Source organism: Schistocerca americana, chromosome 2 (assembly GCF_021461395.2).
Source record: "Schistocerca americana isolate TAMUIC-IGC-003095 chromosome 2, iqSchAmer2.1, whole genome shotgun sequence".
In the NCBI taxonomy this organism is placed as follows: Eukaryota; Metazoa; Arthropoda; class Insecta; order Orthoptera; family Acrididae; genus Schistocerca; species Schistocerca americana.
In genome coordinates, this window is record NC_060120.1 from 371,304,344 (window position 1) to 371,324,495 (window position 20,152).

At 41.2% G+C, this 20,152-nt stretch overlaps 1 protein-coding gene across 1 annotated transcript in view; it reads right to left on the reverse strand.

Annotated features, from left to right (window-relative positions):
- LOC124595563 overlaps nucleotides 1-20,152 on the reverse strand; it is a 208,434-nt gene that overhangs the window by 28,752 nt on the left and 159,530 nt on the right. Inside the window, exons 4-5 of the mRNA XM_047134347.1 lie at nucleotides 4,205-4,424; nucleotides 2,267-2,436 (exon numbers count right to left, since the gene is read on the reverse strand). Coding sequence (XP_046990303.1) covers nucleotides 2,267-2,436; nucleotides 4,205-4,424 — 390 coding nt within the window. The remainder of the gene's footprint in view (nucleotides 1-2,266; nucleotides 2,437-4,204; nucleotides 4,425-20,152) is intronic.

Consider the following 20,152-nt stretch of genomic DNA (forward strand, 5'->3'; position numbering starts at 1 on the left):
GAGGCTCGCTTATAAGTGAACTGTTTCTCACAGAACGGTGGGCGCCATTGGAAACAATCAGTCATGGCAGGGGAGTGCTGCCACAGCTGCACTTTTAGACAGACAACACATGGTCGTGATAGAAGTCATTTATCTTGTTTTGTTCTGTGACCCGCTGGCATCGTCGCCTACTGCGTATGTGTAGCTTTTGTCGGTGTCAATAGTGCTGACCGCCTGGACCACCCGCTCGGCTGGAGACACAGAGTCCCGACTGCAGCAGGCCACAGTCGATGCCATATCAGGGAGCAAAGTCTTCGGCCAGTAGATGCGGTGGCAGCTGCCTGTTTCCCAGTCAACGGACGTTAGAAAAAAGTGTTCTGGAGGGTTCTCCAGAATTTCGTTGTTGTTCCAGGCAGTCCAGTCTTTCGGAGAAACACATTTAATGGCTTGCAGGAAGCATCCTGTTCTTGACTCTTTTATCCATCTGTGATAGATTTCCACAGAATGGAGACACTACATCACTGCCACCAGATGGATCTCATTGTGGACCCTATGTGATAGGAGACGTACGGTGAGGAAAGGTAGGGAGGGGAATGGTTCAGGGAAGGTAAGACAGGTTCTACTCTGGTTAGTTCGTGACCAAGCACCAAGGAGATCACACATGCAGCTGCCGTCCCTCTCCCCTGGTGTGATGTGTCGGTTTTTGTGGTAGTTGTGTTATTACAATGATTTTTCTGAATTCCCAGTATATGTGCTGCGTTATGGCTCTCTATTTATAAGTGCTGGTTTCTTCACGGCAATTTCGATGTGCAATAAGTACAGTGAAGCATTTTCCAACAACTGTGGTTGTGTCCATTGGCCTTCCTTCACTTCAGTGACGGTTTGCAACCTTATGACTTCTTACTATGTACACGTTACTCAGCAGCTATACGAAGGTGACCTCTCGGAGACAGTGGAATAGGTCGAAGTTGTCGAGAAATAAAGAGAGCACCGTTTATTTGAATTTCGAGCACCAGGGTGTTTGTTGAGCAGTGCAGCAGGGGACGTCTGTAGTGAATTGCGACGTCAAAGAGTGAGAGACACAGTTCTCTGCTGTTTGCTTAGAGGTAACGCACTTATTAAACTCCTCTCTGTCCAACACCAACATCTCGCTAGTTGAACACATTTCCCACCAAAAATAAAGACAGTAACTTCCACACCAGCTTTTTCTCGCCGGCTTGTTGGTGAAGGGATCATCCTATGTAGAGTATTTTGAATACGTCTGCCACTATTCTCGAGTGGTATTGCGATTTTTTTTTCTCAGCAGATAACGCCAGTTGTATGACATTGTGAATTTTTGGGCTGTATTGCGATTTTAGGCGCTCCTTGTCTAGCCCTATGCATGTAGATGTATTATTAGACCAAATCTTCATGATTGATTACGTAATTAGAACCGATCTTCAGTTTCCCACCCAAAGTAAATAAAGTACACTAAGCTAACCTTCCGCTCTTGCATCTGGACTGCTTGCCTGTGGACGTGGACTGGGGTTCGAGTCCTGGAAAGGGCATAAGCCATTTTGAATTTCCCGCCGATTTATGGGGGTGGGTGTGACGATGGAACGTCAGTGAAAGTCTTGGGACAAAGAAATTCCCGCCATTTTTAAGTTCCCACTATTTTTTAATTTTCCCACCAAAATTCGAAATTCCTGCCAATAGAACAAGTTGGGTGATGGGGAGGGGATGGGAGGAGGTAGGGAACCGTGGGGTGGTCTGAGGAACTCCATGATGTGATCAGGGGCTGGGGTGGTGTGGGGGTAATTAATTTGTATAATTAATTTGATATCAAAAGCGTCCTCAGAACGTCATCATCCCACTATTTGCGATAGATGTTTCAGTCGTAGCGGCGACTATGTAGAGAAGTAGCTGGAAGATGTAGCTACCTGTTGCAAATAAAACACTGATTTCCATTTTGCGACCGTTCTTTCCTTACTTTCTGAATAGCTCTCGTACAACCTGGTACTGAAAGTTGAAAAATATACGTGTAATGGCGGAAATCACGTGCAACATTTAAACATTTTTCATTTGGAATATTGTGAGACAGCTACAGCAGATGAAACCCAGTAGGAGACTGCCCACTTTTCTGATGATCCTCGTCTGTAGAGATCCTCCTTGTCAAGACCCAGTCTTGCATATCTGTTAAAGAATGCAGAAAAACTCCACGATCGATAAAAAAAATCCATCTTCGCGTTCCTGATATGGAAAGAGAAGGAACCACCCGTGTAGCTCACTGTTAGACGAAGACACTCACCAGGACGGTGGGCTCTGAAGCGTTGCCGGTGTAATCGTAGACGGTCTCGAAGTACGCCAGGCGGTGGCAAGCAAGCGCGCATGAGCATTCCTCTATGACGGAGTGGCACTGCGCGCCGTTTGGCCCTGCCACACTCACGGTGCGCGTGCGCGACGCCCGGCAGCCGCCACCTGCAATGGCGTCACAAGCAGAGGGCGTCTTACTTTCACAGCCAATTACTGTAACTTTTATGACTCAGCAATTTTGTCTTGCTTATTAAACAGAAGCTGTTCTAATTACAATTTTCGTTTCAAATTGAAAATAAAATGCTATAAATTACAAGCTAAATTGGTAATTAATAATGGATGGTGAATAAAAAAAAATAGTGAGTTGGCTAATAGTATGATCATAAGCATTGATTATATTGCTGCTAACATCACAAAATATAGTAATAGTATCCGTTATGTACGAAACGATTAGTTTGTATACTCGCTTGTTTATGGAGGCTAATTAAAAGTGCTCACTCATCCGCACTGTAACTGCGTATGCAGCAGTGCTATAAATGGAAACCAATGTACAGACACCGTACCACCAATAAAGGTATGGGTATAGTCGCTAGATAGTTTGCAGTTTTTTGAATATAGAAAAATACTATTGCTATTAAGCCAATATACACTAATCAGCCAGAATATTATGACTACCGACCTACTATCGATATAAACCCGTCCAGACGATAGCAGCATCACCTGGCGAGGAATGACTGCGCGTCAGACACACGCACGGTGCATGTAGTACCAGTGAGCGTGCTGTCCATTTGTAGAATGCGGAAGGTGTGAGATGTATCTGTGTGTATTGAACAAACGACCAAGAAACGACGGAGAGGCTTCGTCCCCACCGTAGCCCTGACTGGTTCACAACCCCACAACAGGCTACAGCAGTCCACTCACCCCACCGCCGCCCCACACCGAAGCCAGGGTTACTGTGCATTGTGCGCCGCTCCCCCCCCCCCCCCCCCCCCCCCCCTCCCAGTGGACAAAAGTGGAATATGATGCGCAGATCATAAGGTATTGGATTTTCCTGGCTTCTGACGTACACGGATTTGCCTGCCGATAACTTCGACGTATAAACTAGTCGTGCAAATTCTAATATTTATTGTCCTATTATTTAAGCATACTGACAGAAGGTTAAACGTTCTTCTTCATTTAAGGGATCAGGTGGCAGTTCGTTCCAACTTCGCGCATTGGTCGATTTTCAACATGATTTCTCTGCATTCCTCTCCCATTTCAGATTGCAAGGACTCCTATTTTTCAGTGTTTCGGGAAATCTTCTTTCCCAGAGAAATACTTCGTCACTTAATCAAGCCTCTTCAGCTTACAGACAGAAGTAGGGAACATTTTGTACGCATTTGAACCTGTCTTGTGCCTGTTTTGTTTTACATGGACTGTATTCTTTTTATGTTACAGTTGACTCTCCCGGAGGGGAAAGATTGGTAGTTACTGTAGTGAGCCACTGAAACAGAATAGAGCCAGCAGAGTATCACCAACAGCTAAACTTGTATGTTTCTTAATTGTGGGAATACTATGAGGTAAGCAAGAATTGCTAGAAGTAAGCCCCACGAAACAGGAGTTTCAAGTTCTTCATCTACCGTATTAGAACACCCTTAATGGGGTTGGTAATCACTAAGTCATGATATCACTGAGTGCTGTATGATAGAAATTTTTCGTTACTAAAGAGTAATATGTTCGGACAGACCGAAAAATACGAGAGGTACTAGCGTCCCCAGAAACGTGAATAAAGCTTTGAACTGCATCAAATCACACATAGTGCAGTTGTGGAAGGTCTCATTTTCATGTCAGATTGTACTGCTTTAAACAAAGAAATTTACTAGCGTTGCGGCTACAGACTTTGTTGACGAGGGAATGCACGAAGCAGTCATTGGCGAGAGCGTAGCGACAGTACCTTGGTGACAGTGGCCGTGGCACGTGCCGACGTCTATGTGCTCCTGGAAGGGCGTGCCCGGGAAGACTGCTAGCACGTGCGGCAGGCGCGTGCAGGCGGGAGGCCGCGGCACGCACTCGCAGCTCTCCACGACGGACACCTCGCGCACGCCCAGCCGCGTCCACACGCGCCGCAGCTGCGACGCCGACGGCCGGCACAGCCACTCCGCGTCGCACGCCACCTGCACAGCGGTTGCTTGCTTGCTTGCTTGCTTGATTTGAGGGAGGGGACCAAACAGAGAGGGCATCGGTCCCGTCCGATTAGGGAAGGATGTGGGTGGAAGTCGGCCGTGCCCTTCCAAAGGAACCGCGCCGGCATTTGCCTGAGGCGATTCATGGAAATTTCGGAAAACCTGAATCAGGATGGACGGACGCGGGTTTGAACCGTCATCCTGCCGAAGGCGAGTCCAGTGTGCTAACCACTGCGCCGCCTCGATCGGTCGCACAGCGGTCACCTCGTGTATGATGCAGTCTAGATAGTCGTTTTGCTCACGCCAACCCTGGCCTTGAGCTCGATGAAGTGAAAAGTTTTTCTTATGCACGAAGAAGTAATGGTTCAGAACGAGATGAATTATCATCTGTTATAAATTGGAAACAACATTTCCCCATTTCCGTCGTTATAATGCTTGCGAGTCGAGTTTTCCACCATTGTTTTTTTTCTATAAGAAGGCTTAGGCTCGTTTTCTCATGAAATCGTCTACAAATATTTCACTGCATCTGCATGTCTAACTCAAATTAAAATCGGCGTATAGATGTACGTAAGTACAGACCACAGTACAGACCACAATTACGCTAAAGAAACAATAAATTCGTCACAGTAGCCATTTAACACCCACTGGTCGATAAAGAATTCCTCTAAACTTTTTCCTGCACTGAAGTCTTCAACTGTGCGCATCTATGATGGTCTTGCAGTTGTTTATGATGTCTTGTGTATCCGCTTCAGATTTGGTTGTCGACTCTATCTTTTCTTATTAGAATCCTTCAGGTAATTAGTTCATTTGTCATTCATTTCTCTGGTTACATGTCCTCCCTTCTCCATTTCATTATTACTATACTTTTAATTATGTCTACCTCTCCGGTCTGTTCCCTGACTCATTTGTTTGTTTACCTGTGTCTCATAAGCTAGAAAAGTTTAATAATTATAATTCTTCGCCCACTCTGTTTAAACTGACCTTGTGCTCCGAGTTATGGGACCTTAAATCGATGAAAGATGTAAACCTAAAGTATCAGTTGATATGTAACATTTTTGTCATTTTCTGCTTCATGTATTAATTGTTGTGAATGGCTTCGTAGTATATCAATTACGTGTTGATTTATTACTTGAGAATTCTGGTCTCTCTTTTATTCTGATGTGGCTATTATTAGATTGTTATTCCCATTAGTTTTTTTACAATCGGACTGCTAATATCCTAAATATCATTCTGCTAGGTATTTCTCTTCGTAACTTGTTGTGTGAAGAATCAGTTTCATAATTATGACTGGAGTTAACGTATATACCGATACGGCATTATTTTTTCAAGGCGAGAATAAGAATACCTCATTGGCTACACAGCTATTCTATGTAATTTTTGTATTTTTTACGTGCATGCATCTTTTTTCCGAAACCATTTAGCATTTACCATTCCTAAGCCCTCTGTTGCATCTGTAGTTGTAATAATATTAGAAGCTAAGGGCACGAAGAAAGAGTGATCTTTCGCTTCCTGGACCACAGGGGCGAAATGTATTTGGGGAAAGAAAAGGAAAAAAAAGTGAAAATCGCAGAAAAACTTTAGCTGAAAGACACTAGTTCATTGACGTAATAATTACACACCAGAAATAAAACCATAAATTGCAAAAATGTGTTAATGAAGCCATGTTGACCAATAAAAGAGCATATAGTACGTAACGCTTTGGATCGCTGAAATTTTATCTTGGTGGATGTAGCACAGTCACATATAACTGAAAACATAGCGAGCTATTGACGGGATAGCTTTGTCCCCTGTGGTCTCCGAAAATAAAAATTCGCCACTACTCACAAAGTGTCTCTTGTACAATATCTGCAGTTTTTGTATAAAAAAAGCGTTTTAACATTTTTTAAATTCTGTCATTGAATTTCGTCAATTTTCTTAGGTAATTATTTGCTTAAAATATTTTGTGTTGTAAAGCACGTGAATGATTTCGGTCACTCGTTGAACTAAAATACTGAAATGAGTTTTCTCGTGAATGAATCATGTCTTTGGACGTTTGTGAGTGTGACGATTTGGTTTCGTGTGTCCCTCAACAATAGTAATGTAAATTCCGGTGGTAGCCCACTCACCATTTGCCTAGTCGAGTGCAGGAAACATCGTAACGATTGCACTCAGTCTCGCTGAAATGCCGAACCGAGGTCGACAATTTGAGTGTCCGATTCCATCCAGGTCTGATCTTCGATTTAACCGAGTTCTGGAAGGTCATCTTTGACATATGCTGGTTTTACTATGCTCCAGTAATATATACACGGTAGCTACGTGGTTGTCGGTACAAAGCATTACAAATTGTTATTTAAATTACGCTATTGTTTCATCTGAACGAAATCCCAAGCGGCCACGCAAAATAAAAATATGCAGCTCTCTCTTGTCATGGCCTTCAACGGAAAAACCGCGCTAGGAGTAAGCGGCTGGGACGCAAAAAGCGAGGCTTCCAGCGACGCCGATCACCGCCTACGTTCTCGGCGGAACAAAACATGTTTACATCATTTTCCATCGCTGTACCGACAGAGATCACGAGATCGTGCACTGATTAGAAAATAGCTCATTATCCCTGGAAAGTAATGAATTCCGCGCTATCGGAATTCCTTCGTCGACCACCGCCCCATAACATAAAGATATATGGAAGGCAGGAAGGTGCGGAGAAAATTTATCTATCATTGTTCGAGGCGGCCGTCAGCCAGGCCTTGAAACCGAGTATTCGTTCCTCGCGGCCATCGGCCGATCGTGTTTGAGTCGCTTCGATCTCGAACACCGCTTGCGAATACCTTACTGACCTGTAACATTGATAAGACGCAAATATTCGTGCTGGTAGAACTATGTCTGGGAAGTCTAAATTTACCATCAAAATACTTTACATGTGTACTTCCTGTGGCCTTTAAATAAAGTTTGTGTCATCAACGCAGGCCTTTCGGTTGCTGAATGCATTATCAGCAAAATGATTATTAATGAAAGGAGCTTTCTCGTTTTAAATGAATATGACTCCAACATCCTCTATTATTATTATTATTATTATTGTTATTAGAGACCGGATTATATGCATCATAAATACCTCAAAATATGCATGCAAATTTGGATGAAAAATGCTTAAAAATGCATGAAAAGTGTCGAGATATGCAAGACCATATATTGAAAAAACATGGTAGCTACTATCTCAAAGTCGAACCTGTGCATATCAATTACGAGTACCGGTCACTCAAAAAATCGGTACATTTATAACGCTGATATTTTCTGAATACTTTCTGTTAGAGGTTAGGAAGGAGGCCATTGTGGGATTATTTTCTAAAAATTTGCAAAATGGGGATGCATGCCGTGTTTCAAGATTTGTTCCTTCTTTGCTATTGTTGTCGGTAACATGCGGATGCGATGCGAGTGAGTCGCAGCGAAACAATCGATATGTACAGGACCAACTTTGAGATATATCGTATGCAGAGGGCACGCTCAAAAACTCTGTAATATTTTATTTAAAAAACAACATGCAATCAAGAATTTTTTAACAGCATTAACTTTTAATTAATACAATTGGACCAAAGCATTATTTACAGTTTATTTTACATTTTCCTACGATTGTAAATATAAACGACCAAGTACTGTGCCAAATGTTCGGTAGTAAGATTGTATCTTCGATCACTCAAAACATTTTTATAAGCAGAGAAGTACCGTTCTTCGTCTGCTGAGGTAACTGGGCAGTATTTGAATGTGGGTGCTATGTTGGCATTTATTGTTTCTGATGAATGTTTACCGGTCCCACTAATAAAACTATCAATTTGGCACAAGGGTTCAAAGCCTAGGTTATTATTTAAAATGTTTTCAGACTTTTCTCTACGTTTTCTTGGGAATACCTACGTCAATGAGGAGTTCACTAGAATAATTTTATTCATTAACTGAATAGATTCATTCAACGCCAAACCTGGAGTTTCAAGCTTTTTAATACTTGCATGTATATGGGAAAAATGAGTGTTAATCACAGCAATGTCTTTTACAATACCGGAATCATTGAAAGCTTCCTTGCACTAGCAAACTGCCAAAGCCTCTGCACTATCGAAGTCGTTTACTACCCCTCTAATGGCCTCGAAATGTTCATTATAAAACAACACAGCTTCGACCCACGTACCCCAACGAGTTACCACTGGTTCGGGAGGTAAAGGCACATTAGGTAGTTTTTCTTTGTAGGTCTTGATGTGAACAGGAGCCTTTAGAAACACCTTCTTTGTGGATTAAATCAGTTTATTTACATTCAAAACCGTGGAACGTACTTCTTCAGCAAGGCCTTGATGTACTCCATGAGCAAAGCACGTCACATGAATAAATTTGGGATAAAATGCTCGGAGGGCTTTTCCTGCTTTGATCATATAGGGAGCAGCATCTGAAATAAACACAAACACCCTTTCATCTGCAGAATATTCTGGAAATATTCTTCTAATACCCTCATTCACAAATCTGGCGATCGTAGAATTATTTAATTTTTCAAGTTCTTTGCAGGCCGCTAAATAGGAAGAAAAGGCTCTTCTTTTAAAGCACCAACAATTAAATTTGCAATGTAACTGCCACAAGTGTCTGTAGTTTCATTAACTGAAATCCAGATAATGCTGTCCTTGAGTTCATTGCGTATTTCAAAAATGGTTCAAATGGCTCTGAACACTATGGGACTTAACATCTATGGTCATCAGTCCCCTAGAACTTCTTAAACCGAACTAACCTAAGGACAGCACACAACACCCAGTCATCACGAGGCAGAGAAAATCCCTGACCCTACCGGGAATCGAACCCGGGAACCCGGGCGTGGGAAGCGAGAACGCTACCGCACGACCACGAGCTACGGACATTGCGTATTTCTTCCAGAACATTTGTAAATGGTCGGTATGTAATTTTTACGCAACGTTGATTCATCTGGAATATTTTGATTTAAGCAAGATTTGCGCACGAAGCCTTTGAGGATAAGGTTTTTGGCGCGCGGGATTAGCCGAGCGGTTTGAGGCGCTGCAGTCATGGACTGTGCAGCTGCTCCCGGCGGAGGTTCGAGTCCTCCCTCGGGCATGGGTGTGTGTGTTTGTCCTTTGGATAATTTAGGTTAAGTAGTGTGTAAGCTTAGGGACTGATGACCTTAACAGTTAAGTCCCATAAGATTTCACACACATTTGAACATTTGATAGGATTTGTAAGTTTCTGAAGAGGAATATTGCTTTCAATGAATGCTTCACGTAGATCCATGTTAAACCGATTTTTTTGGTTACCTTTGGACAAATTCCTGTTGCTGTAACTTGCCGTTGTCAGAAGTTATTGTCGTGGTCCTTTCTTCTGCATTCCTGCGACGTGAAGACTTGTCTTGCCATGCTTGTCTATTTGAAACTTTTTTTGCACGAAACGTTGTTCTCGCAAACGTGGCAATATAAAACAATTTCGTCAAATGTAAATGTTCCAGGATGGTCAGCTATCCACGGAACGCCGTTTCGTTTTTCGGGCAGCATAGCGTACAAAACGTTACACACTAACACGTCGTAAAGACTTTCAGCTGTATGCAAGTAAAGAGAAAGCTTAACTGAAACAATGGACGTGCGGCTAAAAGCTTGCATAGTTTAATTTAATTGTCGCCGAGGAGCACTGACTCTATGTGCCTGTTCTTGTTCCTCTTCTGTAATGATTTCGCTAGGCAGTGGCCTGTCGATTAGCTACTGCAGGCAGTTATAGGTCGCGGTCAGTCAGTGAGACATAAAAACTAGATCGAACTAGAGATCACCAGGCCAAATTTTTAAAATATTGTACATGTTGTTGTTGTTCGGTGTTGAGTCCAGAGACTGGTGTGCTGCAGTTCTCCATGCTACTCTATCCTGTGCAAGCTTCTTCATCTCCGAGTAACTACTGCAACCTACATCCTTCTGAATATGCTCAGTGTATTCATCTCTTGATCTCCCTCTACGATTTTTACCCTCCACGCTTCCCTTAATCACTAAATTGGTGATCCCTTGTTGCCGCAGAACGTGTACTATTAACCAATCCCTTCCTCTAGTCAAGTTGTGCCATAAATTTCTCTTCTCCCCGAGTCTATTCAGTACCTCCTCATTAGTTACGTGATCTACCCATCTAATCTTCATCATTCTTCTGTAGCACCACATTTCGAAAGCTTCTATTCTCTTCTTGTCCAAACTATTTCTCCATACAAATACTTCTAGAAAAGACTTCCTGACACTTAAATCTATACTTGATGTTAACAAATTTCTCTTCTTCAGAAACGCTTTCCTTGCCATTGCCATTCTACATTTTATATCCGCTCTACTTCGACAATCATCAGTTATTTTAATCCTCAAATAGCAGAACTCATCTACTACTTTAAGTGTCTCATTTCCTAATCTAATTCCCTTAGCATCACCAGATTTAATTAGACAACATTCGATTATCCTCGTTTTACATTTATTGATGTTCGTCTTTTATCCGCCTTTCAAGACACTGTCCATTCCGTTCAGCTGCTCTTCCAGGTCCTTTGCTGTCTCTGACAGAATTACAATGTCATCGGCGAACCTCAAAGTTTTTATTTCTTCTCCATGGATTTTAATTCCCACTCCGAATTTTTCTTTTGTTTCCTTTACTGCTTGCTCACTATACAGATTGAATAACATCAGGGATAGGCTACAACCCTGTCTCACTCCCTTCCCAACCGCTGCTTCCCTTTCATACCCCTCGATTCATATAACTGCCATCTGGTTCTTGTACAAATTGTAAGTAGCCTTTCGCTCCCTATATTTTACCCCGGCCACCTTCAGAATTTGAAAGAGAGTATTCCAGTCAACGTCGTCAAAAGCTTTCTCTAAGTCTACAAATGCCAGAAACGTAGGTTTGCTTTTGCTTAATCTATCTTTTAAGGTAAGTCGAAGGGTCGGTATTGCCTCACGTGTTCCAATATTTCTACGGAATCCGAACCGATCTTCCCCAATGTCGGCTTCTACCAGTTTTTCCACTCGTCTGTAAAGAATTCGTGTAAGTGTTTTGCAGCCGTGACTTTTTCAAACTGATAGTTCGGTAATTTTCACACCTGTCAACACCTGCTTTCTTTGGGATTCGAATTATTATATTCTTCTTGAAGTATGAGGGTATTTCGCCTGTCTCATACATCTTGCTCACCAGATGGTAGAGTTTTGTCATAGCTGGTTCTGGCAAGGCTATCAGTAGTCCTACTGAAATGTTGTTTTAGTCCCGGGGCCTTGTTTCGACTTAGGTCTTTCAGTGCTCTGTCAAATTCTTCACGCAGTATCACATCTCCCATTTCATCTTCGCTTACGTCCTCTTCCATTTCTATAACATTGCCCTCAAGTACATCACCCTTGCATAGACCCTCTATATACTCCTTCCACCTTTCTGCTTTCCCTTCTTAGCTTAAAACGATGCATATTTTCGCTGTGGTGTAAACATAGAGCGAAAATATGCATCGTCACTAATTTTTAATTAAAATATGCAATAACCGGTGAAAAGGAGCCAAATATGCAAATCCATATGCAACATGCAAATACATATAATCCGGTCTCTAATTATTATTATTTGTATTTGTTTTTGGCCGCCCTATAAAGTTAAACTAAAAGGTATGGTGAGTCTAATGTTCCCCTGCTTTAGTCTAGGTTTGAGTATAGCAGTATATTCTTCTTATCTTTCTCCTTTATGGTGCAGGTTGGACCAGACAATCCAGTTTGTTTACGCTTTGCAAGTTTCAAATAAGTTTGATATTTAACCATACACTAATTAGTGTGTAGTCTGACGACGAAGAACGTGCCAATGTTTCTATAGTTACAGGAAAAGAAATATTATTTATTCTGAAAATAATCGTCAAAATTAGATTCCTGTCTTGTTGTTCTATTTTCCTGTATGCAGTTTATGGAAAAGGAACAAATTACTGTTTCATTAAATCGTCAGTTATCTGACTGTCAAATGAGGTGGAACTGCATACCCCAAAAATAGAAAAAAATATTGATTACTCTTCATCTAAACGGAATTAGTTAGTTAGCTCACACGTCGAAAATAATGTGTCTCACGAAAGATATTTTGTAGTATAACTGTAATCGGGACTGATGATCTTAGTCAGTTAGCTGCCCTATATTTAGGGGCGTTTTCTATATAATTTAACATTTAGTGATTTTACTGTGAGAATAGGTCAGCTCTTTGCGGGACAAGGGTTGACATTTGAATAACATAAAACTAGTGTTGATTGGTACATAAAGTGCGGAAAATAAATAAAAATCGATCTTACACTTAGATCTGCGTCTTACATGTCTCTGTTGCAGTTTTGTTACTTTTATACACGAGAAGTGTCAGACAGGCGCCACACGAGTTGAAATTTCTTAAAACAACTGTTTATTGCATTAAAACGCTTAGCATAGACTTGTCGTACCGAACTGGGGACTGCTCCTGGCTTAAAATAGTAGCTGACAAATTTTGTGTTCCTTAGCCCAAATATAATATTAATTTTCTTTCTCCACTTTTTGTTCCAGTTTGCGTAACACTTACAACCATTAGCAGTCTGACATATAGAAAGCTTATCTGAACAAAAAAAAAAAAAAAAAAAAAAAAAAAAAACCGCAATATTTCAAAACCATTTCAAAACAAAATTATACAGACAGTTGAGCATGCTGCACCGAGCATTATTACAGACGATAAGAAGTCTTAAATGAGCAATTTGTGTGGGGCATATGTTTGTGAACAGCGTATATTTCACAACATATTGCCGTATCGAAACTGGGAGAATTGCCATAAAAATCAATACACGTTGGTCTACGATGTGTCCATGATGGAGTTCACAACTATTCACAGAGAAAAGTTCCGCAACAGGCGTCATCCTAAATGGAATAAACTTGTAATCTTGTAATGGAACTATTAGAAACTGGCTCAATTAAGTTATAAGGAGCTAAGGTGGCCGAGGTTCTTGACAAATTATTATTCGCACAGTAGAATATGAGGAGAGTGTGCTGTATCGTGTGGGAAAAGATTTTTCAGTAAGCACAACTCAAGTTGCCCATGAAATGCGCTCTTTGAAATGTAAGTGTAGTATATAGCACTTTGGCAGCAGCGGTTGCACCCTTGTCATAAAAAAATGTGCGAGCAATAAGGCCAAAATAATTTCCTGAGTTCAATTGTGTTGTGATGAATGTACTGAGATTGGCGGTCGCCTCTTTGAACAGTTGTCATGAACTTAAGTTGTTGTAAAAGTTTTCAGTTGTTTATTTCAATGAAAAACTAAGATTTTAATTGTGACTATTAATTCCGTCTCTGAAAGTACTCAGTTTAGGACCATCAGCTAGAGTGTAATTTTATCCTTGAATGAATGGGACTTCCTATAGCGCGTTTCCATTCTTATATTGAGTTATTAATTTTTGTTTTTTAAATACAATCGACAGTAAATATGTTCTTCCATGGAAAATTCTGACGAATTTGTAGTACGAAACCATTTACTATCGTCTGCGTTGTCTGAATATAACTAATTATGTTTTAACAACAATAGTATCCTGATGTGATATCATTTTTATGGCATGATTCGGTCCATTCACAAAGAACACCTTTAACTACAGGAGAAATTCAGTTGACAGTTCCTTCAAGAATAAGCTATAAGGATTATGTATCCTCTGCTGGAAGAACATACAGATGCTATAAATGAACTACAGGATCTTTTGATATCTGTGTCGGAGGCACATATGTGACCACTACGTGGAGTACAATGAAGTGTGCTGCAGCTACGGTTTCAGTGGAGCTCTACAGAAAACGTACATAGTAGCTTGAACTTCCATCTTGAAGATACGCTGTATAGACGTCTTCAGCTCCCCAAAGTCTCTAGGCATGCAGCTAATGATGTAATAATTTCGTTCCGCTATCGTTACAGAATATAATCGGAGCAGATTTTCTGCTGAGTTTTGACACACCGCGAGCGCAATTTCCTTGTTTTCTCCAGAGGCGTGGTAACATTTATTGATTGGTTTTTTGAACGAATTAAACTGGTATGTAATCAAAGATAGCTGATAGTGTTCAGGGAGAGTGCATGCCAGAGGGAGAGAATGGGTGCGAATGTTAATAGTTGATATCGTTGGGAGGAGGGGGGAGGGAGATGAAAAAGATAATAAAGAAAAACATTTCCTTGCCGGACTCTACGGTAACTAGTTCTTTGCGATAAGTTCATGTGTGACAAGATCCACATATTATCCTATAATAAACTATTTAAAATTGCAGTACGAAAAAATATTCATGTAATGTTATTTACGTAAAAGACCATGCCTGAAATATGAAATCCTCTTCATGCTAAATGAGGGACGTGCAGCTTAAGCACAATTAAAAGGTAAGCCTTGAAGATATCCCTTGTTTTCTAGCAACAGAAATGAGATTACCGTATGTACATAGCTAAGGACCAGTAATACATAGTGTCATAGCTTGTTTTTAACACGAGAAGCAGGATATCAAAAGTTATGACCATCTATAAAATATTCTGATTTCAGATTTTCGCAGGAAATAATTTGTACGGGGAATTACAACTTCAGTAAATATCATTGCAATGTGGTTCGGCGATGAATTGAAGTCAGTAACGCGTAGAGCACACACAGCCCGATACAGTGTGATGGTTTTGAGTTCATACTGTTGGAAACGTGTGTAACTACCGCATTTAGCTATGAATCAATGCGTGCAGTAATAGCGGTCCTACTCCTTTTCGCCATTTGGGATTGAACCTCTTTCCTTCCATCTGTTGAACACTTTGTATGATTTTTCCACTGCACACCACGTTAATATAGTGGTAACACCAGCTTCTTTGGTGCGTTAAGACCCCTATCTTACTCTCACGATGCCGAGCATTGAACTCACATCATGTTAGTCTATAGCTCTTTCACGATCATTATACTCAAACAAATCTTGCAGCATTTCTCCGAGACAGAGTCACTCACTGCACGCAAGGACATCGCACGAAAACTGCTTGCTTCCACCTTCATCAGTCTTCTGTGATCTCGGCCCACTGCAACGCGTTTTGAAGTAGGTTCACGGCCAACCGTTCGATAGCCTTATCTCCGACTTCGTGCACTGTAGCAGCAGAGGACTTACATCGAAAACATCAAGGAACTGAATAGACACTCGGAATGCTCGAATTCAATGGAACGTATACGGACATTCATTTACGAGACTGAATGATGCGTCAGAAACGTACCGAGAGGCTCTTTGAAATCATATTTTTGACTGTGGGATATTATTAGGTAAAGTGCAGCATATATGTAGCTTCTTCGTCTCGTCCATCCGTCGATGGCCCTACGAAATGTTGGAAGATGAGGGATATTAGAGTTCGTGTTAAAATAAGGGAAGCATCTTTTCCATTTCATCCTTTTTTATGACTCTAATAGCAGTGTTGGACAATGAAGTATCGTAGTCTTCATATAAATGGGAGAAAGGATATATGAATAATGACAGGACATAAAATCCAACCGATGCGATTTTCAATATAGTTCGTTGGACGTTCGTTTTTCGTATTTCTACATTTCATCTCAGCACAATCAAGACAACAATTGGAAAGTTTCTTGACACAACTCGCATAGCAAAAGTTTATGAAATATGTAAAAAAAGGTATTTGATTTGTCGAGGAATGTCTAGCAACCAGTGGCTTAAAAATTAATTATTGCAGACGTATCAATTTTGAGGGTTTACGAGTCCTTCCTTTTTGAGAAAGAATAAAAAATTTAAAAATAAATTGCATTAATATTACAAATACGAGTCTTCATCCAATAAAATCGAGAGAGGTGAAGTAGTGCTAGCGAACTCGACTAACATTACCAAGCGCGGCTGTCCAGATCCCCGTCCAGACATCCACACAGGATTTTTTGTAATTCACTTAAGTCAAATACCGGTATAGTTTCTTTGAAAGGTTACCGACTATTACGTTGACCACGGTTCTTCCAAACCCGTGCTCGTGCTCCGTCATTAATGATCTCGTCGTTGACGGAACTTTAAACTCTGATCTGAGGCTGTCTTAACGGATTACGTCCAAAAGCCGTTAATAAAAATGAATTAAAAAACCGTTAAAAGTGACAGTGGTACACAAAATATCCTCTGTACAAAGTGGGTAGAAGAATATAAATGAAGATGTAAATGTGGAAACAACATGGTCAGAGTTCAGTAAGTCATTATTTTACATTCAAAGGTTTTTATTAGAATGTGACATGTCAAAGTTGAAATAAATATGATACATGCTAACATAGTTATTAGATGAAAGGAGGGAAAGTGAGTTTAGATTTTAACGTTCCGTCGACGACGAGATCATTAAGACGGAGCACGAGCTCGGGTTAGGGTGAAGCGTGGTCAACGTAACAGTCCGTGACCTTTCAAAGAAACTATACCGGTATTTGACTTAAGTGAATTTCAGAAAATCCAATGTGGATATCTGGACAGGTGCGCTTGGCAATGTTAGTCGAGTTCGCTAATACTATTTCAGCTCTCTCGATTATATCGGATGGATTTTTCCGCGAAAAAAAAGGTCCAAAAACCTTGTTATGCATGAGGCCGCACCAAACATTCACTTTATCGCTGTCTCGCTGTAATTGTACAGTAGCATGTGAGGCCGGCCGCGGTGGCCGTGCGGTTCTGGCGCTGCAGTCCGGAACCGCGGGACTGCTACGGTCGCAGGTTCGAATCCTGCCTCGGGCATGGGTGTGTGTGATGTCCTTAGGTTAGTTAGGTTTAAGTAGTTCTACGTTCTAGGGGACTTATGACCTAAGATGTTGAGTCCCATAGTGCTCAGAGACATTTGAACCATTTGAAGTAGCATATGGAGACTCTGAACCCCATATACGGACATTATGCCTATTTACCATTCCACTGACATGAAAGGTGGATTCATCGGTAAAGCATATGCGATTTAAGTAATCGTTAGCGCCATCAATCCTGTTGAGAATCTCAGTTGCAAATTCAGCTCATGTCAGCAAATCATTCGGTTGCAAGGCATGCACAATTTGCACTTTGTAAGCATGCAAACTAAGCCTTTCATGAAGAATCTTCACCACACTTGCTTGCGGTATTTGAAGTTCACGTGATGCTTGACGAGTTGATTAAGGCGGACTCCGTTGAAACGATTGCCGAACACTATCAACAGTTGCATCACTCACACGAGGCCTGCCACTTCGAGGACGATCTTCAACGCTGCCTGTTTCGTTAAACTTTGCATACCATCGCTTTGTTGATTTAACGTCAGAAGGGCTGCGTCCATAAGAAGCCCGAAATTTACGCTGAACACTGATGGGCGATTTCGTTGCGTAAAACCAAAGCATACATTGCGCTTTATCCTGCTTCGACGCCATTTCGCCAGCAACTAACGTGACCTAACAGACCGCGTCGCTTTTGTGGAGCACTAGCGTCATCTATTGGTTACGATCAACGTAAAGTCCTGAGTACTTGACCATTCTTTTTATCAGGTATATAAAGGGTCCTAATCTTATGCTTTTTTTTTCTTTAAAAAAAGCCTATGTCTTGATGTCTTGTATATACGCAGACAACTGATTTCTGAGGCATTTTTAATTCACCGTTCATTAAAAAATATCGTAGCGCTTTTCCGTGTGCCGCTGACACTCAATAAAACTATCGCTACCAATAGAAATACATAAATCATCTGCGTACTGCAGCACTTTTACACTCAGATGAAATATTGAATGCAAGTCTGATGTAAATAAATCGAACAGCAATAGCGCCAACACCAGTCGTTATGACAACTGTTTACATGTTCTTCTCAGCACTACTGTGTCATTGTTTCTCGTAATAATCGGGCTCTATCGGACAACAATCGGCATAGCTTATGTGCGCGATTTCGTGATTCTTCAACTTATTTGTCAACAGGGGCATAAGAACTCTGTCATAGGCATTTGTGATATCCGTATACATTTCTAGGAAATATTGACTGTCACGGAACGTAAGTTATATTGGGATGGTGCATAACAGATACGCTTAACAGAGACTTTGGTCAGCAATAATGTGTTACCCTTCTCTAATTCCAATAGTCTGTCAGTTCCACCAGTTGTTCCTCTTTTTATTTTTGTATAGACCTTACATACTTGCCTGGATACACTTTAAAGTAAGAAAATTCTCTTCCGTGGCTTGTTGCTTGAAGATGTTGAGTGCTTCTATCCTCTCATTAGCTACCGTCTCACATACTTCGTCCCACCAGACCGGAGGTGGCCTAACAGAGCTTTAGAAGGGCGTGTTTTGGGATACAGGCTTCGGCTGCCCTTTCAGTATTATGTGCAAGGTTCGCATAGTCAACACCCGCATCCCCACTTTCAAGTCTTTCAGCATTCAAGTCACCACTTACCTATATTCTGCCCATTTTACGCTTCCTGTGTTTTATTTATACTGTGGGAAGATCTCCCTGTACTGGGGTCATTCTGACATTTTTTCATATTGGTGAGTGGTCAGATCTGAGTGGCTCTTGAAATACTTCCCAGCTAACCTGTAGCGCAAAATTGGCGATGCGAACATGACGTAATCAGCGCTGTATCGTTGACTAGGTCTGTAAATTGTCATTGGCGTCCGGTCGTTAAGTGCTACTAGTCCGTCAGCTTCTGTTTCTTCTGCGATTTCCATTCCAACTCTGTCATCATCATTTAAATCCCAAGTGGGATAATGGGCGTTCGGGTCCCCGACTATTATCTTTGAGTGGTCGACAGCATTAATTATTTCTCTTATTTAGTCTCTTGTTATATCCTTGTTAGGAGCCCTGTAAATAGATAAAATATTCACATGGCCATCCCTCTTTCGCAGACTGGCCCCAAAATCCCTCTATCGCAACGTTTTAAGGATTTAGTTGTAAGGTGAAAATTCTATACCATTTTCTATAAGAATGGCGCTGACACCGTAGCCATCCCTTTGATCATTTCTTACAATATTATATACTAGAAATGTGATACGTTGACCCGGTTGTATCCATGTTTCTGAAATGTTACATACGGATGTAGTTAGCGTTCTAACATTTTTAAGTAGACTACTTTAGTTTGTTTTTAATGAACAAACATTCGACTGTACAATATTATTAATGAATCTCGTCTGTAATGTGAATTCACTTGCAGCATCCACTAGTACTAAGTTTTTTTACAATACAGCAGTGTGCAGTGATTCTAGCTGCAGAACTGGTTTGACTTGTCGTAACACTAATATTGTTATTTCCAGGATTTTGTTAACAAATTTATCATTAACTTGTCCTCTTTCGGATATCTGCTACGTTTGTGGCGGATATAGATTGTTGCTGACTGGAGTGAAATTGTGCTGATTTGGTACCCAGAATTTCTTATACGTGCCGTATTGTGCGGATCCGAAAACATTATTTATGTTACGTCTGTCTGAACGGGGTAGTGCTGCAGCCGTTCCCTCCTGTAATATACCTTCTTTCGAGGCAGCGGCAGATGATGCAGGAGCATGTGCCGGCTGAGTCAAATGAATTCTGGGCGAATATGTGCACCGGCAGAGGATAATGTTCCAGGTTAATACCAGAAGGTAGTGTGTGTGGTAATGGCGGGAAGGCCTCGTGACTGTAGATTTACCAGTTGCACTGCTGCAATATGCGGTATTTTTATACCCATACCTCCCTATAGCCTGCATGTAAGTTACTCCATCGAAAGCCATAATCTGTTTAATATGCCTTTTTCTAGAGTACTCATGGCAGCAACGGTAGTTCGAGGCGTGACCACCAGAACAATGTA